Source organism: Numenius arquata, chromosome 15, assembly GCF_964106895.1.
Source record: "Numenius arquata chromosome 15, bNumArq3.hap1.1, whole genome shotgun sequence".
Lineage (NCBI taxonomy): Eukaryota > Metazoa > Chordata > Aves > Charadriiformes > Scolopacidae > Numenius > Numenius arquata.
In genome coordinates this window covers 17,006,332-17,029,580 of record NC_133590.1, presented here as the reverse complement: position 1 = coordinate 17,029,580, position 23,249 = coordinate 17,006,332, and the positions used below count along the sequence as shown (strand labels likewise).

At 53.9% G+C, this 23,249-nt stretch overlaps 1 protein-coding gene across 2 annotated transcripts; it reads right to left on the bottom strand.

Moving 5' to 3' along the window:
• Positions 1-5,734: 5,734 nt before the first annotated feature.
• On the bottom strand, positions 5,735-20,189 carry DPYSL4 (dihydropyrimidinase like 4). 2 transcript variants are annotated; one of them, XM_074159132.1, is made up of 14 exons: positions 19,920-20,189; positions 17,224-17,312; positions 16,494-16,678; positions 15,471-15,635; positions 13,471-13,532; positions 13,302-13,382; positions 12,061-12,129; positions 11,832-11,952; positions 10,985-11,141; positions 9,490-9,631; positions 8,623-8,793; positions 8,005-8,184; positions 6,429-6,594; positions 5,735-5,826 (listed from the first exon to the last, which is right to left on the bottom strand). In XM_074159132.1, the coding sequence occupies exons 1-14, from the start codon at positions 20,187-20,189 to the stop codon at positions 5,735-5,737; spliced, it is 1,950 nt and encodes a 649-aa protein (XP_074015233.1). The 2 variants fall into 2 exon arrangements, with proteins under 2 accessions (XP_074015233.1, XP_074015234.1); XM_074159133.1 differs by lacking the exon at positions 19,920-20,189 and adding an exon at positions 19,362-19,400.
• Between the last annotated feature and the right edge of the window lie 3,060 nt (positions 20,190-23,249).

Sequence of the window (23,249 nt, the reverse complement as noted above, 5' to 3'; positions counted from 1 at the left end):
CAACAGTTTGGACTGTCAGAAGGACAAGTAGCATCACTTATTTTTGGACCAAAACCATATGAGATGCAGATAGATCCTGTTCCCCAGAAGCTCTCGGGCCAGGAGAGGTGTTGGCAATTTGGTAGACGCGTCTGATCAGGTGTTCCCATCGCTTCCCCTGGGACAAGTGACACACGGCCCTCGAGGTTGGGGTGTGGGGAGGAGCTGGCTCACTGCTGAAACCGATGTTTCTCACCCCAAACCCTCTCTGTGTCGGTCATTTCTGTTCTTCCCGGGTAAACTGTACAAAGTGCCCTCAGCAGCACTCGGCAGAAACCGGGAGCAGGCGATTGCTCCGTCCCAGGTGGGGCAACTCGGGGCGCATTCTGGCTGCCCGGGAAGCACCCCTGAAATCCAGCAGTGCGTTCCTGGGGAAAACCCTGCTTTTTGCCTCAATCTCCTGCCAAATCCGAATCACTGAGAGAGGTGACAGGACACGGACCTCGGGGGTCGTTGCGCTGAGTAGCAGGAGAACCATAGGGCTGAGGCAGGAATCGTCAGCCTTTAGTAATGCACGGGTGTAACTTCACTGGTGCCCACTGGGGACCGGGCTTTATTGACGCCTGTTTGTGCCCAGTCCCTGGAGAAGGAATGACAAGAAAAGAGTAACTGGAAAATTGGAAAATGCTAAGAAATGGGTACATGTTGGCTTCGTTGTCAAAATCCCTGCAATGGGTTTCAGTACACGGGGCCCCTTTTGTGCCGTGGCCCCATCTCGGGTGCGAGGGGCTGTTCTCTGCGACAGGGCTGGGTCCTGGGGAGAACACGTGGTGCCGAAATTCCCAGAGCCCCCCCTCTCCCGGGATACTGTCTCCCCTGCGTTAGAGCCTGGCGCGGCTCCAGATGGGAGCAAAACTCGCAGTGAAGTCGTGAAATGCTCCCGGTACCAAACCCCCTCGCGCAGTGTCCGCAGCAGCTCTCGTTTACATCCCCACTGCAACCAGAGTACAATAACTTTCTGTAGATAAATATTTAAATACATGTATTTTTTGTATGACAGATTTATACAGGGCGTGTCATTATTCGCTGTGAAAAGTCTACATTGCCTATAAATTATTATCCTTAAAATTCCTTGCCATGAGATTGTTTTCTTATCTCTGTTGTATAATGAAGTTTTGTGAAGTTGCATATTTTTGTTTCCATTGAATTCCACAGACTTCACTGGGAATTTTGCGTAGAAAACAAATGCCAGATTAGGTCCTGACGTTTCTTCTGTTGCCAATTTTTTATTACTCTACACCTTGCCAAAAAGAGAATAAGAGTAATAAAATAATAGTAAAAAGGCCAATAATATGAACATTGACATTGGACAGTGCTGAAATCCCGATGCCTTGGTAGGGTATTTTTAAAAACTATTTCAGTGGAAATATATGTAAAGTATATCTTCGTATTTTATGTTAATACTTTTCTGTAATTTTATTGCATGAAAACTCGACCATGTCACAGAATATTTAAGTTATGACAAGTTTGTGTTTTTGCAGATACTGCGAGAAGCCATTGCATATGTGGAGTAATAAATGTGTATTTTTAACATTGCCAAGTATTTGTTGTCATTTCTAGGCTATTGATCTGTAGGAAAAAAAAAAAACACCACTGAATCTTGCAACGAGTGGATGTTATAATTACATTTCTTGTTTGCACCTCACAGGCTGGAGCTGTTTAGCACCCATCCAAATTACAGCAGTGGGTGTCCCGGCCAGAAGCCCCCCCAGCCTGCCGTGTGCCCTGTTGGCTACTGCCGGAGCGCCCTGGCCGGCAGCCGCCGGGTGTCACAGCCCGTAGCGAGCGGGTCAATATCCCAAGTATTTTTTTTGTTATTTTCTGCAAACGGCGTGGTGTGGCGCGGTGCCGGGTTCTGTGGCTGTGTGAGGGCACGAACCACAAAAGCATCGAAGTGCTGAAAGCTTTTTGAAGGCCCCCGGTGGGACGCTCCCTGTTAGCGCAGAGCCAGGGCTGGGGCGGGAGCTGCAGGAATCGGGAGACTCCTTAAAAACCGCAAAATGGCGTTAAAAGGGGACCAGGTGAATCTGGACACTTTACAGCCTCCCAGTGTCAGTTAGAGGGTGTTTGAAATTCCCTGGGGAGAGTTCATCTTTACAGCGGTGGGGCCGAGGGCCCTTTGGGTGGTGGGTTTGGGTTTGGGTTTGGGTTTGGATGAGGAGCGCCCTGGCCGTGGCCACCAACCGGGGTTGCCCCTGGCCGCAGTGTCCCCTGCCCGGGGGACCCACTGCAAGTCACTGGGTCCATAAGGGGCTTGTGCTGGGTTAGCGCGTGGGCTGGGACAGGAGAGCGGGGTGACGTGCCAGGATGCACCCACGCAGGGGACATGGCATGGTCCCTGTGCCCAGCACCCACCATCGAGGCACTGACATTTTAGTATTTCACTGCACAACCCTGGATTTTGTGTCTTAAACTCAATAAAAATGGCCCTGGGGAACGTCAGAAGGTCTCTGTTTTTTCTCTTTCATCCCTCATCAGTACTTGGAATTATTTATGATGGTTGTTGGTGCACTGTGCTGGCTTACGTTATCTCGGTGTAGAAGGCATCTACAAAGGCTCTTCCTGACTTCAAAAGAAGTGGTAAAGGAACGAGACAAATCAATATATGAGCCTGAACTTGTCTCTCTCTGCATATCCCTTCGCTGGCGGTTGGCAGCCCCGTGCCTCGGCAGAGCTGTGCCTGCTGTGACCCTTCGTGTGTCCCCAAAGGGCTGAGGGCACCCAGGGCTCCCAGCGAGCTGGGTCACTCATCCCTTCCCTCAGGGCGGGGAGAAGGTGAAGGTAAAGGGGTGAGGACAATCGCAGAACTGCAGGCTGGCAGGGGTTGGCAGGGACCTCTGGAGACCCCCCCCAGTCCAACCCCCTGCCAGAGCAGGGTCACCCGGAGCAGCTGGACAGGAACGTGTCCAGGGGGGTTTGAATGTCTCCAGAGAAGGAGACTCCACCACCTCCCTGGGCAGCCTGTTCCAGGGCTCTGCCACCCTCACAGGAAAGAAGTTGTTCCTCATGTTCAGGTGGAATTTCCCGTGTTCCAGTCTGTGCCCGTTGCCCCTTGTCCTGTCACTGGGCTCCACTGAGGAGAGTCTGGCCCCATCCTCTTGCCCCCTGCCCTTTAGATATTGCTCAGCATCGATGAGATCCCCCCTCAGTCTGCTCTTCTCCAGGTACCTCCTGCTGTTCTCTGCAAACACCCCCATGTCCCTGGGCCCCTGATGGGCACAGCAGCAGGACAGCAATGCCGTACAGCCCGTCTCCAGCCTCCACCGAGGGGTCTGTGCTGCACACATCTCCTGGGCTGGGGAAGGAGAGGCCAAACGCGGTGCCTCGCTGCTGCCGAGCCGGGCACCGGCCCTCGGTCAAGGGCACGAAGCGTCTCCCCACTCCCTTCGCCTGCGTCTGCCTGACCCAGAGCCTGCAGGAAAACTGTCCAAAGGAATTAAGGCCAAAGAGAGAGTATTTGTGCCCTGGGTGGTTTCGTTTCCTGGCGGCTTGTTAACAGGCGGCTGGCTCTGCCAGGGCTCTGCTCAGCATCTCCTGGCACTGGGGGGGCTGCAGAGATGCTCCCAGCTCCCTGCCACACAGCAGTGGGGGCTCCGCACTGCCTGAGACCCCACCTCAGGGAGGGATGGATGGCTCCCTGACAGAGGAGAGAAAGCCTCCCTTCTAAAGAGCAGGACCAGCAGGAGCTCAGTCCTCAGCTGGTGCCGTGCACGGACAAACCAAAAGCCCTTCTGCAGGGCGATGCTGGGAGAGGGGACAGCGTCTCCATCTCCTGCCGCATCCCCGCTGTCCTGAGGTATCTCTCACTAATGAGCCTGGCTGCTGGAGAAAGGGATATTGCCAGGGCAGAGAGCACTGAACTCCCCTTGCTATGTGCTATTGAGCTGCTGGGGGTGCCCCATCACCCCGTGGATGTCTGTGCAGCCAGGACAGGCCACTGCCAGCAGACTGTAACTTTTCTCTTGCCCATTCCTTATGCACTTTCCACTGCCATCACTTTAAAATTCTATGTAGAAAGTAAGTAAATACATCTCTTTTTGCAGTTGCAGGAAAAACAAAAATGAAATTAAAGACTTTAAAATTAAATATAAAATATATGAACAAATGCATTTCCATATATCATAGAATCACAGAATGGTTTGGGTTGGAAGGGACCTTAAAGATCACACACTTCCACCCCCTGCCCTGGGCAGGGACACCTCCCACCAGACCAGGTAATAAATGTTTGATGCAGATGGTATTAAAGGTCATTGCATTAAACTGGGAGATGTAGGTCAGATCAGATAATGAAAAAAAGCAAAACCCAAACCACCAAAACAATATCCCTTCCTGGTTTAAATTTGTGAATTCAGGTGCTGATACATTCATTCATATTTCACTCGTGGATTTGTGTAGCCACATTTCACCTTCCACCCATGGAGCAGCTGCCTGTTCCTGTTTCCACACTTTTGTTCCCGTTTTTTGCTCCCTGGTTTCAGACAGAGCTGGAAATTGGTGCCTGAGGAGACTCTGCAGCTCACAGACACAGTACAGCACCTCTGACCGCAGCTGCCTCTCATGGGCATCACAAGTGCTGGCGACCCAGTGGGGAAATCAGGCCACCCGCATGGTATTTTAGCTTTATTTGCAGAGGCTTTCGTGGCACCAAATCTGATTGAACAGGTCTAAACAGAAAGGTGGGATTCGCCATTACTCCCACACAGCCAATAACGAGCCTCTTTTCATTGTGAAACGGGAATACAGTGACCTGCAAGTCACAAATGGACGTTACAAACCTTCATCCATAAAAACCCAAAGGAAGAAAACACAAAAATCGACGCGGCTGCATCAACCACTTCCCCAGTTTTATGATTTCCAACAAACTTTATTCAAAGCAAGGAAGAGAAAAACGAATGGTGAGCCATTCTGTTGGAGGTACATGCATAGCTGTGTGGTGTAGAGGTTCACCTTTACTGTACATATCTTTAAATATAATAAACAGGCTATGATAGCCTTTATAAAAGAGTCTGTCATAGGCAACCGGCCTTCAAATGAGCCTTGTTATTGGTTGTAAGACTTACACTCGGGTCTTGAAAAACTGTATTAATAATCTTTAAAAAAGAAGCCTAACAGAAAGGGTGCAGCCCCCCCGGCACGTCCGCAGTGGCTGGGGGTCCCAGGAGCTGCCAGCCCCCACCCGTCCTGCCCCTGGGGACTGTCACCCCTGCCAGGACCGACAGCCACTGCCGGAGCAGAGATCTCTGCGGTGTGGCGATCTGCCTGGGGACGCTGCAAACATGAGGTGTAACTCACTGTATGAAAAACACAGTCAGAAGGGCTTACCGGTTACGAGTCCTTGGACTAGGAAAGGGCAGTGGATGCTACTAGAAAGGAGCGCATTCCAGTCAAAATGCACCTTCATTCCCGCCCTGGCCAGCGGCCACGCTGAGCGCAGGGACGGCTCGGTGCCCACATGCACGAGGGAACGGCTTTCCGAAGAGCTACTGAAGAAGGAGACTGGGAGAAATGGAGACGGGAGCGCTACCTCTCGGGATGGGGGGGATTCCTCTATTTTCTACCAAGGAGAAGAAGGGGCTGGGGCAGCTGAGGAACGCTGGATGTTCATCCTGAGCGTGAGGGCGACCCACCATCCCCTTCCCGGCTGGCCCCGGCAGTGGTGGCAGTGAGGACAGCCACGCTGGCGGTGCCGGTCCCATCAGGACAGCGAGGTGATGTTGGACCTGCCCCCCGGTGGGGCCATGATCTTCTGAGCCGTGCGCCGGGCGATGTGGTCATCTGCCTGTGAGCCTGGGGGAGAGAAAAGGCATGGGGGGTGCTGTCAGCACCATGTGGGGGTCCCACCACTTTAAATGCACAAATCATAAAACGTTCCCCTTGTGGGAAATACTAATGCTTTCATTATATATCACTTTGGACAGTATATTATTGGAATGGCTTTATTTTTTATTGCTTCTTTCTGGAAAACATTATAAATGGTTTTGCTGTAAATAAACAGTTTCTGTATAATAACAAGTGGGACCTTGAACATTTATTAAACAACGTATCATAGAATCACAGAATGGTTTGGGTGGGAAGGGACCTTAAAGCCCCCCCAGTGCCACCCCCCACCCTGGGCAGGGACACCTCCCACCAGACCAGGTTGCTCCAAGCCCCCTCCAACCTGGCCTTGAACCCCTCCAGGGATGGGGCAGCCACAGCTTCTCTGGGCAACCTGGGCCAGGCTCTCACCACCCTCAGCAACAGCAAGACTTGCTTTTACTGAGCAAAAATTAAGTTTCTATTTCTCAGCTTGGCCCTGCCACTCACACTTGCCCGGGACTGCATGATCCCTGCACAAGCCAGCCCCCCCACCCCCTGCAGCCCCCGATTTTCAGGGTCCCCAGCCCTACCAGACAAGCTGAACCCCGACTGATGGAGGTTGCGCACGGGAGGAGCCTGGGCTTTGCCGGCACAGGGGGCCATCCGGGATGCCGGGGTTGGGGCTTTGGCACTCGCCAGGACCTCCTGGACGGGTCCGTCGTACAGCCCTCGGGGGACACCGTGGATTTCGGCCAGCTGTCAGGCAGGAGGAAGCAGAGGCGAAAGGCACATATTTAAGCAAAGGTGAAGAAGAACCAGACCAAATCAACAAATAATGACTTTTTGTCCTTCTGTTTGTTCACAACCCCTCACTGAGAGTTTTTGGGGAGGCTGCACCCCTGAAAGAGACCAGACACCCCCCAGGCAGAGGACAGCCCACGGCTCTTCCCATCCTCAACACCAGGCAGAGGATGCCCCTGGACCCCCCCCCCGGGAACATAGTGCTGCACCCCCACAAAGGTCCTGTCCCCTGGAAAAAGGGGCTCCGAGAGACGGCCAGGGGGTGCCCGGTGTGCGGGGGGGGCCTGTGCTCCCCTGAGGGCAACAACCCAGGGGCGCGTGCCCCAGCTGGTGTCACCCGGTGTGACCCTCACGTCCTCCTGCAGGGAGGGAGAGCTCGGCCCCGAGCACTCAGAGCTGCCAAAGCCTAATGACTTCATTAGCAGCGTTTCATCACTGATTCGCTAAAGGCTGTTTCTCCTCCCAGGCGAAGCACTGACAGCCCTTGGACAACCACAGGGTCAGAAGGGACTTGTTTTGAGGATGAAAAGTGCTGGGTTTCAAATTAAAAAGGCACGGACTGATAGGTTATCAAGACGTATATATCATTTTCTGTAGAAATGTTTCTCTTGCATGACCTTTGTCTTGACCCTGCTGAGTATCTTGTAAAGAAAACACCCTGCTCGGTGTTTTCCAGCGCTCTGATTGACCCCGGCTTTGTCAAAAGCTCAGGTTAGATGACGGATGGGGATCTGGCACGAGCAGCCCCCAGGTCGTTTGCAGAGCGCCCAATGTGCCTGCCCGAACACATTAACTGAACAAACCCCTCCATTTCTGCTCTGCCTTCATCTGCAGCGCCTGGTGGAAATGCCTGCGGTCACACATGGCAAAGGGGAGGTGGGCAGAGCCGTTAAGCAGCTGTGAGCACACAGAAGGGCTTGTCTTACTGCCTTTCCAGTAACTGCCCAAAGCTACATCCATCAGGCTTTGGGAGATGCAGAGCAGACTCTGGCAATGCAGTAACATGAACATTTCTAGTAGAGGTAGGAGAGGAATTCCTCCCGTCTTCCTCAGTGCAAAACAAACCAACCCAGATTTGCTAGAAGTCATATTTTTGCTTTATAATTTTATAATAAGCAAATAATACTAATAATACTAGTATTATTAGTTATAATACTAAAATAGGCATTATTGATTAACGTGCCAAGCCACACACCAAAGCAGTTATCTGACAACAGTACAAATTTCCAAGGCCTAAGAAGAAATAATAATATTCTTTCTGTTGCCTGTTGCATCAGGAAGCTTACTGTAACAGTGCCTGCAATCCAGTAACACAAAGAGATTGCAAGGGAAATATGGGATCACTGCAAATAAAATGCTCCTTACCCTGTTTCTTGCCTTTATCCTCTTATAAACAAAATCAGGGAATGTCTTTCGAGGAATGAAGCGACCCGACCCCTGGGTAACAAAGAGGTTTCCGTCTTCAAGAACAACTCTTCCTTGGCTTATGACCATGGTGGGAACCCCGTGGCACTCCGTGCCTTCAAATATGTTGTACTCCACGTTCTGGGAAGAACAAACCAGGATATTCAGTATGGCTTAGGCTGACGAAGAGAAGGTGAAGGTTTACCCAACTACACACACAACCCCATTTCTGTACATTGCTCCTCGTTGTACTTAAACAACCCTCCACATTTCAAATAAGAAGGTTCTTCTAATTGGATGAACTAAAGCAAACTGCTGTGGAGGAACTAGATCCTCAAAACACTCTGCAACTCGGTTCTAATCCTACCTACCCCCTCCCAATTCTCCAGCTTTACAGTAACCAAAAGGCATTTTCGTTTTCTTATATTTTAAGAAGGAAATGCAAAGTCCTTCATCACTTCATCCTCGTGAACACTCCCCCCCTGCTGAATGATCTTTCTGATCTGAAGAAATACATTGCTTTACTGCTCTCTTCTGACTCTAAAACCAGCTCAAGAAAATAATTGGTAAATATTTTACCAGGTTGTGGGTTTTTGCTGAGATGATTTTAGTAGCCTTGGGGTTCCACAAAACCAAGTCTGCGTCAGCGCCCACGGCGATGCGCCCCTTCCTGGGGTAGCAGTTGAAGATCTTGGCAGCGTTGGTACTGGTCACCGCTACGAAATCGTTCTCGTCCATCTTCCCAGGGACCTGGGAAAGAGATGGGGAGAAGGACCATCCCCGGAGTTCCCCCTGCTCCCAACTGTGGGCACCAGCCCCCTCCCTGGGGCCGGACCCCGCGTGAAGATCCACACTACGATGGGGCTGCAATTATGGGGAAAAGGGAGATGTGGGGGCTGAGCCTTGTCCCTGTCGGCTAAATAATGCAACAGAGGTTTTTGTTTTCCCTGGGCTCTGTGAAATTGAAGGTCTCTGAAAAACAAGACCTGCACTGGTAGGCTCCGACGCCCTGCACAGGCGCCTCACCAAAGATGGTTAAGGATATTTCAATGACGAAAGACTGGAACTGAACCTAAACAGTGCCATGGCCACCAAGGGAGAGATGCCCTGTCCCCATCCGCCTCCCCGGGGCTCCCGCAAGGCACCAGGGCAGAGGAGCATCACGTCTTACCCTCAGGAAAATGTGCTGGAGAGACTGTCTCCTGTGCCCGCGAGTGAGAGCGGGGCAGATGATCCCCGCACCAAAGCCTTTGAAGACACTCTGAAGGTATTCGAGTGACACATCTTCTCTCATTAGCAAGCTCCTCTGAAGTCACAGTCTAGACAATGTCACACCTCCCGGCTCGTTTGCATTAACGAGGATGCTGACATCACCTGGCACAAGCACTGCTCCCATGCACCTGCACCCACAGCTTCGCAAGGAACCGGTGTGATTTCAGTACCTACCACGCACTTTTCCCAGATTATGGACATCCGCTCTTCGATGCCGTTGGTTCCCTCGGGGATGAGGGTGAAATTGTCCTTTCCCACTGCCTTCTGCGCCGTGGTGAAGGTGCAGTGAGCGCTGCCGGTGACCTGCAGGTCCCCGCTGGGCAAAGGGCAGCAGAGGAGGTCAGAAGAGGCATTGCCACCCTCCCTGGCACTGCCACCACCTCCCCACCGGTGACACTGCTCCTCTCGGCGGGCAAAAGCCACCCACGCCCGGAGGGCTGCCTGGGATGGACACTACTGGCTCGGGGACTCCATGCTCAGTCTGTTCCGCACAGGTTGGTTTCAACAACAAAAACTGTAAAGGCAGGTGACTTGCCATCCGTAAATGCCAATAAAAGTCAAGTTAAAAGGCATTTTTACAAATACACAGAGGGACCCCACTCTACTGATTTATATGGGAATCAAGCACTGGAATCAGCTAAGAGATGTAAACAGCAGCCTCACAAGCACTATTTATGTTCTCTCCTAAACTGGACATTATTTTTACTGTTTAAACCAACATTTTAATCTTTGCACTTTCCTTTTGAACCTCACTTTTAAAGCAAGGATATGGTTAACTATTTGGGATAAACCCCAATGTTATGTGCCATCACACACCACAGTGGGAGGAACTGGGTCCACGCTGGCAGGGAGGGCAGGGAGAGAACCCGGCACATTGTAGCCTGAGGAGCCTCCGGGCTTATGTCAAAGCTGTGCCAGACTGAACCATGCTTGTGTTTTATTGCCTCTTTTTAGAAAATATCAAATGTACTGAGACATAAATAGCAACTGGATTGAGATCTGCCCTTAAAGGTTACCTCTCACACATTTTAAAATTTTGCAAATGCCCAACGTTGCTTCTGATAAAATCCTTCCTTTTGCTTTAGTGCCAGAGCAGCGCCGGAGGCTCTCCCGGGACACAGCGCGGCAGCGGTCACCGTCCCCCCTGTGCTGGGGTGTCCCAGCCACCCCGCGGGACACTGTGCCTTCCCCCCTCTGCTTCTGAGGGAGTAACCGGGCAGCGCCAGCCTGATTTTTACATGAAAAATCTGGTAACGATTACCTGGCTTCATCAAAGCACAATTTAGACGCTTTTTGAAAGAGTCACCTGGCCCAAAACCCCAAAGATTTATTCTTTTGGTATAGAAAACTGTGCCAATTGATAGATTATTTTCCCTACTCTGATTATAGTGCTAAGGGGAAAGGTGCGTTGGGTGCAAGCTTCTGCTCTGCTGCTGCACCTGCCCCGTGCCCAGGGGTGGGGGGAGACAGGGGTGCCCCCGGGGAGCTGGAGGCTGTTACCCACCAGGGAAATCTGGGGGGGGGCCATGCCAGGGAGGTCAGCGGCCGCCCCCCCAGTCCAGCCCCGCTCTGCAGGCGATGCCGGGGCTGGACACAGCGCCCACACGAATGCGTGCAGGATGCGGAGAGGAGGGATGCGCTCAGGGGTCTGTCCCGGCACGGAACTCACCAGGACAGGAGGGAGGTGAGATGATCCGACGTGGAGGGGTCCGGGCTGATGGGGGGGGACATGACGAAGGCGGCAGCTTTGGCCCAGTTTTTACTCCAGTAGTGGGAGCCGTCGGCGCCCAGGCTGGCGGTGATGGGCTCGCCGTACACAACCGTGCCTGCGGGGCAGTCAGGGGTGAGGGCAAAGGCGTCTGCACGTCCTGCAGCCTCCTCACACAGGGGCACAGCACAGTCTCCCTTCTCTTCCGTGTTCCCGCTATTTCAGCTTTTTAAGATCACGTTAATCCCTCAGATTATCTCATACCACTGGGAAATGCTCTCAGAACAAGTCTGAAATCCCTCTGCTTTCCCCTTAGACCAAACACACTCGTGACTACAAACCATCTCGCCTTCCTCTAACTCGAACCAGGGTCCCTCTGGCAGAGTCACGGGCTGGGGCAGAGGTGGCTGCGGACCCCATGTCCCTCGGGGGACTTCCACCCTGCTCCCTGCAGGATTGCTCCCAGCTCTTCCCCCTCTGCCCCCAGTTTGGAGTTGGAGTTTGCTCCAGATCCACTCTTCATTTAGTTCATGACAAATGATTGTTAAGTGAATTATTTCCTTTTTTTCACCTGCGTCTACTGAGATTCAGGTGCCAAAGTTTCAAGCACATTTCTTCAAATCCTTCCAGCTCAGAGCAATTAGCTCTGGCAACACTCTGAGGAGAAAAGCCAACACCAAGTTTTAGCACCCATAGAACGTGAGAGACCTCGGGTGATAATGAGTTCTTAAACTGTGCAGCTAGAATGATATTCCTGGACATATTTAAATGGACTCAATTAACATGCAAACACGAAACAGCGTGTTACCTTTCCTCTTTGCTTGAGCCAACACATCTGCGGCACCTCTGCTCATCACTTTGGTGACGTACAAGGGGCAGTTGGCCTGTTTGGCGATGGTGATGGCACGGTACACCGCCTCCGCCTCCACCTGCAGACACCACAACTCGGGCAGCAAGGTCCCAGGGCCCCTCCGCTGAGGCCGCGGCGGCGGGTGGGACCCCCCGGGCAGCTCTGCTGGGGGGGCTGGAGACCTTACCTCCTCGGGGCGGCTGAGGACGTGCCCTTCTGGCCCCGTAATCCCGAGTTCCAGCAGCCTCTTCTGCTCCTAGGTGGATGGAGACGAATGAAAGAGGGGTCAGTGGCATGGACAGCCTGTCCGAAGGGGGACAGAACACCTTTTCAGAAATACCTGGAGGATGATGGAAATGCATGAATGCAACTAGGCAACGCCAGTTATACCTGTGACACTCTGCTGCAGCAGATACAAGGGTATTACCCAACCCTACAGCCCAGATCTCACAGGCTTTTAAGGCTCCTGCTCTCAGAGGATGGCTGTTTCTCCATCCCCTGTATTCCTGTTGCAAATGCCCTCCCAGTTTGTCCCCAGGGCTCAACTGTCATCACGCTGGCAGCTTAAAGAAATGCTTCTGAAGGTACTGAACTGCTTGGGATCAGGTTATGCTTCACAGCCAGCTGAGGAAAAGGTTTCTCGGATAAAATCCCGGGGAGGTGGGAATGAGCCTTTATCCTGTTTGTCCCCATAAGCCCATTTGCAGGACTGGGATCCTGCTTTCATCTAAACTCTCCTCCCACACCAGACCGAACATGTGTGACCATACGCTAAAAGGACCTGCGAGTCTAATTCCACCTCGTGTCACCTGATTGCAGTACACATCCAAGATTTTCCTCTCTAAAGGTAAAAAGCAATGAACAGGAGCAAAGTCTGCAATACCAAGGGAGCTCCTGAGAGCTGTTTTGGGAAATAAATATTGCCAAATGTAATGTACGCTATTTCAAAAGATGGAAACCTCGTTATTTTCTTGAGTACTCAAGACTTCTAAACAAGACAGTGTGATAAAGGCTCACTTAAGGCAGCCAGTCAGCCTAAAAAGCCCCAAAATTCACTTGTTGGAACCACCGAACAGTTCCTGTGAAGATTTCTGTGACAGAACCCCAGAGTATGTGAGGAATGGGGAGGATCTTGCTGATTTCAGGAGCCCCAGACCCTCCTGCCACCCCAGGGGCTCCTGCCAGCCCTGTCCCCACAGGGCCTGGGTACTCAGCTTATCCCGGGGAGCAGGGTCCCCCGGCGTGGGGACAGGACGCGGGGACACCAGGTCTGCAGTCCCCCGGCCGTTGTGGGGCACCAAGTGAAGGGCAGGAGCGCGCTGGCACCGCTCCCCCTCCCGCTACAGCCCACCCCTCAAAGGCAGCACTTCGCCCTTGAACCAAAATACTCCGGTCAACCTTTAATTTCAATGGATATAAACACCATACCTCATCGATGATGTCCCCATTCTCAGCATGCACTTGGGCAATGGCCCCCAGGTCTCGGATAATGCAGAATATTTCATACATCTGCCAAGAGACAGGGGAGTTGCCCAGCATCAGATAAATCACAGCTCCCGCCCGGAGCGCGGGCGATGCCTCTCGCCGGCGGTGTTACCTGGGCATCGGTGCACTGCAGCTTGTCTTTGTACGCCATGAAAACCAGGAAGGAGTTCACACCTTGAGGAAAGAAAATCAAATGTGCGGTTATTGTCCCGTGGAGAGCTCGGTTCAGGCTGAGCGGGGACGTTCCAAGCGGGGGGGTTTGTGCAGGCTGGAGTTATACTGAAAGCAGAGCAATCTACGGGCTGAAACGGGGACTGTCCCCACAAGAACCGAACCCCAAAGCTTGAAGCCATGAACAACAATTCACCCCGATCTCTGGACACACAGGAACCAAAATCCAACCCTCAGCCCATTTGTGACCCAGGTGCTCTCTGTAACTTGCTCCAAATTCACAGAATCAAATGCATCGCTCCAAGCTGATTCCTCCCCCCAGAGGTGGTTTCAATTTATGGTTTATCCCCAACTTCCTTCTAATAATCAATGTATTAGTGCCAAGACTACAAATTGGACTTTTTTACTATGAGAGCACCATTATTTAGTGCACTGTTATTACCCTAGAGCAGCGGATGTGCAGTACTCTGTGTCTGGCACTGCACAGCCCTCATTCATTTCTGAGATAAGAGATGACTGACGAAGCACGGAGTCAAAGCTGGAGAATTGCTCCTGTATTTTATATGGACAGAGGCAACAACGAATCCCAGACTACAGCCAAATTACAAACAAGCTGTATTTCACGGGAATGTGCATATGAAAAATACCCGGTATGAGCTCGGAATAGCTACACTACTGCAGCCACTCTGCATTTTAATAGGAAATTCACTGCAAATTTCTATGTTAATCGACCAATTAAGCCCTCGATGGCAAGACTGCAAATTACACTGAAGTCATTTAGCTCTGCATTTGCATATCTGAAAGCAAAATGTAGTTCCAAACATGGAAATAAGTATTAATGAAATGCATGAATTCCTGCTGCATGGCCTGGTTTCCAGCAATCCACATCCAGCGGATACTTCAGGCTGTGCAGGAACTATAACGAGATCTCTATGGAAAGCCTAAAGCTTGGTTTCATTCTACAAGCCCAGTTTTCGATGTTTTTATTTAAACACTTTTCTGTACATTGGGCAGCTGACTCAGGGTGCCCAAAACCATTCCTTCAGCTTCCAAAATCCATTTCCATCACTGGGCTGTACATTGCCTGAAGGCAAGAGCACAGGAACGAGATGTTACGGTGTCCCCTGTCCACACCTTTCCCATAGACACCCAAGGACAGGTAGTTCCCACCCCAACAGCAAAGGAGCACAGTCCTCTGCACATACCCCAGTTATCATGGAATGATTTGGGTTGGAAGGGACCTTAAAGCCCATCCAGTGCCACCCCCTGCCCTGGGCAGGGACACCTCCCACCAGACCAGGTTGCTCCAAGCCCCATCCAACCTGGCCTTGAACCCCTCCAGGGATGGGGCAGCCACAGCTTCTCTGGGCAACCTGGGCCAGGCTCTCACCACCCTCACAGCAAAGAATTCCTTCCCCAGATCCCATCTCAATCTCCCCTCTTTCAGTTTAAAACTGTTCCCTCTCATCCTATGGCTCCCCTCCCTGATCCAGAGTCCCTCCCCATCTCTCCTGGAGCCCTTTTAGGGACTGGAAGGGGCTCTAAGGTCTCCCCGGAGCCTTCTCTTCTCCAGGCTGAACCCCCCCAACTCTCTCAGCCTGTCCTCACAGCAGAGGGGCTCCAGCCCCCCCAGCATCTCTGTGGCCTCCTCTGGCCCCGCTCCAACAGCTCCATGTCCTTCTGATGTTGGTGGCCCCGGAGCCGGAGGCAGCACTGGGAGGGGGGGGATCTCCCCAGAGCAGAGCAGAGCAGAGGGGCAGAACACCCCCTCGCCCTGCTGGCCACGCTGCTTTTTATCCCTGGGTTAAGAGGAGCACGCAGAGCAGTAATAACTACCAAGGCTTACCCTATGGCGACTTGCGTATGTGCCCGTGCTGCAGTAACCATGGTGTGGGTGGTGTTTGTGGCGTTATCGCCAGATCCCGCTCCTCCTGTCCTTACCCTTGTCCTTCACCAGGGCTTCCAGCTCTTCCTTCAGGCTCTCGTGCCAGCGGGGCACGTCGACGTGCAGGGAGTAGTCGCAGCAGGCCTGGCTGTCGGCGATGCCGCGCCACTGCTCGTAGGCGGCCAGCAGGCTGGTCCCCGCGTCCGGGCAGACGTGGTCAACTGAGGGAACACCGCACGGCGTTAGGGGGGACCCCGGGAGGGGTACCCGGGGGGTGCCACAGGCACCAACATTCCTGTGCAAGACTCTACTGCTGTGAACAGGAGACACTCTAATACTAATTCACGTTTACAGCATTGATTAAATACGAAGAATAAGTTTCCCAGATAAAGCGCAACAAATGGCACGAAGGAACTCCAAGTTACGGTGTTATCGTGCTTCTCCTCACACAGCCGGCCCAGCACAGCACCCGAGAGCAGCTGGCGGCCGCAGCGTGTCCTTGCACACTTTTGCACAGCCCCCCCGGGCATCTCCCCCGGGCAGCCGGTCACCCACCGGTCACCCATTGCCCACCAGCTCCTGCTCCTGCTCCGACAGCATCGGCCGGGAGCTCGGTACCGAGCTACGCCGGGACTCGCTGAGGCTGGTCCTTCAGTGGGACCGGACGGGACCACACACCACAGCGGGCCCTGGGACCAGCACAAGAACAAAACAGAAATAAAAATCACTTTACGTTAACACAAAAATGAAACCCGTGCTCACCAAGAGCTGAAAAACTTTTATGCACTTGCAAAGCTATTAAAAACATTAAAAGGTGTTTGAAGTTGTCTTCTATTTTACTTTTGTGAGGTGAAGCAGGAGCAACTATATATTTTTAATATATATGTGTAGCAATGAAAGGAGGTTCTGAAAGGTACATAATGCATTTTAATTAGCTTTGTAATGCTTTGATTTCTGCAGTAAAAATTAACATTTCTCTGCTATGAGGGTAAATAACCTCCGCAATGATAAAAGGCCCAGGGTATTTCACTAAACAACGTTCTACTTTAGAAATCCATTCGAACGCTGCTCCATCTTACTGATCATGGTGGTCCCTCCTGCCAGGGCTGCCTTCGTGCCTTGGAAGAAGCCATCGGCAGAGGTCATGCCCATGACGGGCACCTGCAGTCTGGTGTGGACGTCTATCCCCCCCGGCATCACCATCTGCCCATAGGCATCAATCGTCCTGACACCACCCGGAACAATCAGGTTTTCTCCAATTTGTCTGAAAATGATATTAAGGTCTGTTAATCGGCAACAGCTTTAAAGTGAGGGTGAAAAGCAACTACTTCTAAGCACTGTGGGCGGATGGGCACTGCTTAGGCACCCCCCCGGGAGAAGCTGTCCCCCCCCGGGGAGCTGGGTCGGGTGCAGGAGCGGAGCTGGGATCCCACCACAGCGCCCATTCCACCCCTCCCAGTCCGGCACCCAGTGTGGGACACACTGGGCCACCCCCCGAGGGACCCTGCACAGGAGAGAGGAGCCGCTGCCGTCTCCGTGCCGGACCCTGTGCACGGCTGGAGCGCCTGTGCAGCGCTCAACCGGCTCCTCAGCAGGAGAGCAAGGAGCCGCCAGCACGCTGTATGTGCTTCCAGCCACAGGCACACACTCCTGTAGCTCCTTCTCCACGCTATTCTAAAAGGCTGTCCTTGTTTTTCAAAACCAAAACACATTTCCAAAAGAAAAATGCCAGAAAGGAACCTTGTTCAAATTCCACGGCACTGTATCGTGCCTGGAAATTACATTACCAAATGTAAATTTTTAACTTACTTTATCAAACCGTCTTCCACATAAATGTCTGCATAAAATGACTGATCATCGTTGACAATTTTTCCTCCTTTGATTAGGAGCTGATCGCTCTAATGGAAAAAAAACACACTTTTTTAAAAACATTGCTTCATTTAGATGCTACTTTACTCATTATGAGCTTTCATTAAGTCTAGGAGCTAATATTTTCCCTTTGATCATACAAGTTTAGATGAATATCCAAACTATTTGACACCAAAGCCTAGCTGTGTTTTGCAAAGGGAACCATATAAAACTGTCATTTGGGAGGAACACGGGTCTCCTACGACGCGCAGTAAAAACCTGGGGCAGAGGCAGCCCAGCCGAGCCCTGGGTACCAGACCCCCCCCATTTCAGGGCTCTGTGCTGCGCAATTCCGAGTGGAGCTGGACAAAGGGAGCGTGCAGGGGCACATACCCCCCCCCCGATAGCCCACCAAGAGCCCCTCCAGAGCAGGTTCAGGGACCGACCCAAGTTCTCAGCAGCTTTAAGAGGTTTGCAAGATGAGATGCTGCAGCTCGGCCACGTACCTGCTTCCTCCACCACCTCCAGGTACCGAGACTTTTAAGTGCATCTCATTAACCTGGTAATTTAGTGACAGTCGTTAGTTTTCACAGTCTTGTCTGAGGCAGATAATGCCTCAAGGACTTTCCTCACTTCAAAGCAAGACACTGGCACAGTTGTCAGATTTGCAGAATCTTTAACCAGAAAAATTAGAAAGCAGCGGCATTTATGTAAATGTGGAACTGCAGCCTAATTTAAGAGGATTCCTTTCCTGCTCTCTGGTCGTGCTGGAAAAATTATTACCAAGGCTAAAACGGGCAACACAAAGAGCACAGACCTCGCACAAACCCAACCGAGGGACGGAAGGGCATGTGGCAGTACAGCCCCGGGGTGGCTTCCAACACAGCAACGCGTGCTGAGGCCAAAGAGCCTGGAAAACATTCTGGGGTCTTGTTCTAAAGAGATCACTGGCACATAAAAAAACAACCCCAAAAAACAACTATTAAAGAATTGCACTGTGTTTTTAAAAGTATCGAGGGTAATAATGCATCTTTATTGTTCTCCCTTGTCCCATAAAATCAATCGAAAGAAGCTTCTGTGTTGGCTGCCCCATGGGAGAGCCCCTCCCCTTGTGGGGCCCATCTTCACCCCGTCCTCATTCCTGTTCTCACCCCATCCCCATCCTTACCCCACCCCTATCTTTATCCTCACCCTCATCCCATCCTCATCCTCATCCCCATCCTCATCCCCATCCCAGCGGTGCCACACCAGCTCCAGCCCCGCACGCCCGGCATCCGCTCCCGCAGCAGAGAAACGCCGCTCGGCACCGGCTCCCGCAGCGCCCGGAGCCTCCGGGATGTTTTCAAGGAAACTCAGCCGTGAGGCAGCAAAACGAGGGGGCAAAAAAAGCATCGCTGTCTAGAGCTTTTTCTGACTCCCGCTGAGAAGCGCTGGCACCGGGAAGGGAATCCCCTCCCACACCCGCCCGGCCGGGGGGGGGCCCGGCTGCTCGGATCCCCGGGGGGAGCGCGGCCGCCGCCAGCTCTGCCCGTCGCACCGGGCGCGGGGGCGGGCGGGGGGAGCCGCAGCCACCGGGGCGCGGGGGCGACCAGACGCCGGGCAGGGGGGGCGGGAACGGGCAGGCGGATGCTTCTCCCCCGCACCGAGCCCATCCCGCGAAAAAAGCGGTTCCAAAGCACGTTTTCCGCCCCGGCGCCCGAAGGAAAGTTCGGGAGGCGGCGGGGCGGCCCCGCAGCCGCGGAGAGGGTCGCGCCGGCCTTTGTCCTCGGCCGCCGGGCGGGTTTTGCCGGCGGGACCCCGGCTGCGCCCCGGCCCGCGGAGACAAAGCGCCGGGGCCGCGGGCTCGGGCCGGGGCCGACAAAGGGAGCGGCGGAGCCGGCGGGGCGGGGGGGCCCGCACCCCCTCCCCGGGTCCCTGCTCGGGAAGAACGGCTGCTCCGGCAGCGCCGGCCGCCGGGCTCCCGACCCCCGGGAGCGGACAAAGCCCCAGCAGCGCTCCCCGGGGACACCCCGCTCCGGCACGGCCGGACCGGCACCGCGCCGCTCCCGCAGCCCCCGCGGGTCCCGCCCGCCCGCGGCCCCGCGCCGGGGAGCCCTCACCGTGATGCGGGGGATGCTCTTCTTGCCCTGCTGCGACATCTTCCCGCCGCCTCCGCCCGCGCGCGCGAGCCCGTGCCCGTGTCTGTCTGTGTCTGTCTGTGTCTGTCTGTCCGGGTCTGCACGGCCCCGCCTGCGTGCGCGCCCCCCGCCCGCCCGGGGCCGCGCTCCCGGCGCCGCAGACAAAGCCGTCCCGGGGGGACCGGAGCGCAGCGGAGCCGCTCGGTGGGTCCCGCAGCCCCAGCCGCCCCGCGGGCCCGGGGGCGGGACGGGGCGCGCACCCCCCCCCCCCCCCCCCCCTCCGCTGCCGCCGCGGGCAGGGGCCGGCGGGCGCGGGGGGGCCGGTGGAAGTTGCGTCCCCCGAAGCAGAAGCGGCCGCTCCGCCGCCTCTTCCCGGCCCCCAGCCCCCGTCCCGGGGCCGCCGCCCGCCCTCCCGCGGGGTCTCGGTCAGGGCGGCTCCGGGCCGCTGGTACCCCCGGGGGGGCTGAGGGCACCGGGCCGGGCCGGCGGCTCCCCCCGCCCGCCGGCTCCGCGCCTGCCCCCGCCGCAGCCGTCGCTTACCTTCGGGCAGCCGTCGGGCAGCGCTCCCCGGGGGGCGGACGCCGGGGGCGGCGCGGCGGGGCCGGGAGCGGGGCCGGAGTCGCGGCGGGGTCCGGCGGAGGAGGGGGTCCCGCGGCCGGAGGAGCCGAGCGAGGCGAAGTTCAGCGTCTTGTTGTCGAAGGCGTCCTCCACGCTGCAGAACATCCCGCCGCGCTTCTGCCGCGGCCGCGGGCTGCCCGCGCCCAGCCCCGCGAAGCAGGCGGGCATCGCCGCCTCCTGCCCCCCCGACATGGCACCCGCCGAGCCGCCCCCCCCCCCCCCCCGACGCCCCCCGCCGAGCCCCGCTCCGCTCCCGCCGCGCTCCCGCCGCCGCCTGGCCCCGCCGAGCCCCGCAAAGCGCGTTAAAAGCAGCGCGGGGACCAACCGCCCCCCGCGCCCCGCCCGTGGCCGTGACCGTGACCGTGACCGTGACCGTGACCACCCACCCGTGCAGGGCCCCGCGGGGGGCTCCCAGCCCGCCCCGATCGGGCTGACATCGCCCAGCCCCGCCGGCGGCACCCGCGGCCCCGGTGGCTGCAGGAGGGAGCGGTCCCCGCCGGGGCTGGCCCGGGGCGACGCCGCCGTCCCCCGCTGTCCCCCGTTGTCCCCCGCTGTCCCCCCGCGGCTGGCGCTCCCCCCGCCCTGCTTCTCGGCAGGTGCTGGAAGGGCGTGATCCAACCGCAATTAAGCGATGGCAAAATGAGAAAAGTCACTATTGGGCTCAGGAGCAGGTACGCTGTGCTGCAGCGGCTCGGCAAGACTATTCTTTGTTCACAATTTAGTCAATTTTTCAGGTAGAACTTAAAAAGTGGTTAAAGAATCGCTGTATCATTAAAAAAAAGTCATCAAAGTTACTATAATTAATCAAAGGCTTCCTTTTTGCAACCTGGGAAAAGAACCGAAACAATTTATCTAATTTGAAGATTTAAAACAGATCTTTTTATTAAAAGTTTACAATAATTTATGTATTTTACAAATGAATAGAAAGTCTCTCGATATATATCGTATGAATCACAATACAAAAATATGTGTAAAATTCTGTAATTGATCCATCCAGCCCTGTTTTAGGCCTCTCAATTACTGCTCCAGCACTGAACCAAACATTAGATACTCGGGATATGGTCGTTAGGATTATGTCAGAGAGCACGAGTCAGGGCACACTGGCCATCGGGGAAAAACCATTTTCTCTGGTTTACGTTTTGCATAAGTTTACAATAGTTCCTTTTTCTAAATGTACCGGAGGCAGGTACGGGGTTTCATACACTTATTCACAATTGGATTTCCTGAGTCTAAACTAAGCCCCGCTCTTGCTAACGCACGCTGCCCGACGGGGGGGCCGGGGGGGCGGCTCGCTCCCCCCGAGGGAGCCCGGGCGCATTTTCTCTGCACGGTCAGGAGTGTTGTTGGCAAGCTGTGTAAGGCACTCGGGGGTACGCTGAAGGCTACAGGTATAACTGGAGCAGAAGACCGTCAGGAACAGCCGCAGTCCTCCAACAGCTTGACCAAGGCCAGGCCTGAAGCACACAACGCGCGGCTGCCGACAAAAAGCTGCGGTTCCAGCGGATTTCAGTTTAGACGTGTCGCTCTGGGGACGTGGGCAGTGCCACTGTGGTGTGACAGCCACGCTGCGGGACCCGGGCAGGATCCCCCCGGGCTTCGATCCATGCGCTGCTCGGATCCTCCCGGGCGAAACGTGGCGCTCGGGGTGCATCGGTCACGCACCGGGGAGACCCCTGGTTCCTCTGGCCCCACGTGTCGGAGTTTGAAGGACGGCTGGGGAATTCCTGAAGGATGCTCCCGGGTGAGAAGCTCCGGTGGGCAGCCCCGCGGTCTGCGGCTTTGAGAGCGGGTGTCGAACAGACGCGCCAGATCCAGGGGTGAGCAGGCGGTGAACGAGATCCCACCCAGCTCATCGCGGGGGTGAAGGGTGGCAGCGCCTCTGGAACGGCCCCCTCCCACGGCCAAGGACTCATCGTACAAACCCTTCCTGCAAACCCCCCCGGGATCAAACACAAAGGGACTGGCAACTGAACGAAAACCCTTATGCTGAAATTAAGGAGCACGTTTATGTGACTTTCCTGTCTGTCCATTTGTAAGAAATAAACTGTTTTGAAAACATTCTTTGAGCCATTTTTTTTCTTTCCTATGTACAAATCTTTTTACATATAAATATTAACATATACATAAGCATAATCCCTTATTTACACACGTACCTGTCCTGTACGGTTAGCTTCTCAATTAAAAAAACGTGATCAAAAAAGTCTAATTAATGGGAAAACAGAACTGAAATTGCAGACACATCCACAGGAGGTGCAGAAGCACGGCCTGAGCGAACGGCGATGAGATGGGTCCAGGCCACCTCCAAAGGGGCTGGTGGCCACCGTTCCCGGTCCCCAGCAGCGCCCGGGGGTCAGCCCCGTGGCTCCTTTGGTCTGAGAGGTGCCGGCCCAGCCGGAGCCCAGCCGGAGCCCAGCAGGGCCTCGGGCTGCAGGCAGGGACCTCACCTGCTGCTTGCAGTTCCTCCATGTAAATGAAGTATTTTAAGACACGGAGTATTTAAGCAGAACTCCCAACAGACACTTAGGATTTAACAATGTTTTAAGCACGAAATGCAAGAAGTAAAAATGCAGCTCATCCATGTAATCCCGATATTGGTATCTGGTAGAATCGGACTTTGTTAAATTACTTTTATAATATAATCATATGCTGATATCAAAATCCATAACCTTTGACTTAAAATGCCACGTTACTTCAGTACAAATATAACACTTTTCTTAACAATTCATTTCCTTACATTTTTGCAGTTTAGCTCCCTTTGCTGTTCACACCATCCGGTTTAAAGCAGACGATTGATGCACAAGTATCCGGAGATTTTTTGGAATCTCAGTATCAAGGGATTTCCTTATTTTCTTCGTAGCTTTATAAACTCCACACATGTTTGGGAAGCGGAGCAGGTTCCTACAGAGCAAAATAAATACCAGGGTTAACTACAACTGGGATTCTCTCTCTGACACGCGGCTTTTAGTCCCAAGCACTACATCATCTGCATTTCATGGGGTTTGCTGGATTGTGTGAAGTAGCGCTCAATTAAGTCTACAGTTGGAGCAGACTTAGCCAATTGCTGGGTTTGCTCTGAAAAAAAAAAGATAACTTATTAAGTGTTAAATATACTATTGTCCATATGCTGTACCATACATTGTGTTATTCATTTTTCTTAAGCAATACTCCCCTAGTAGTTCTCAGGTAACACAGAACAGAACATAATGATGATAATGATGAATTTAAAATTTGCTGTAACTTCACGCAATTTCT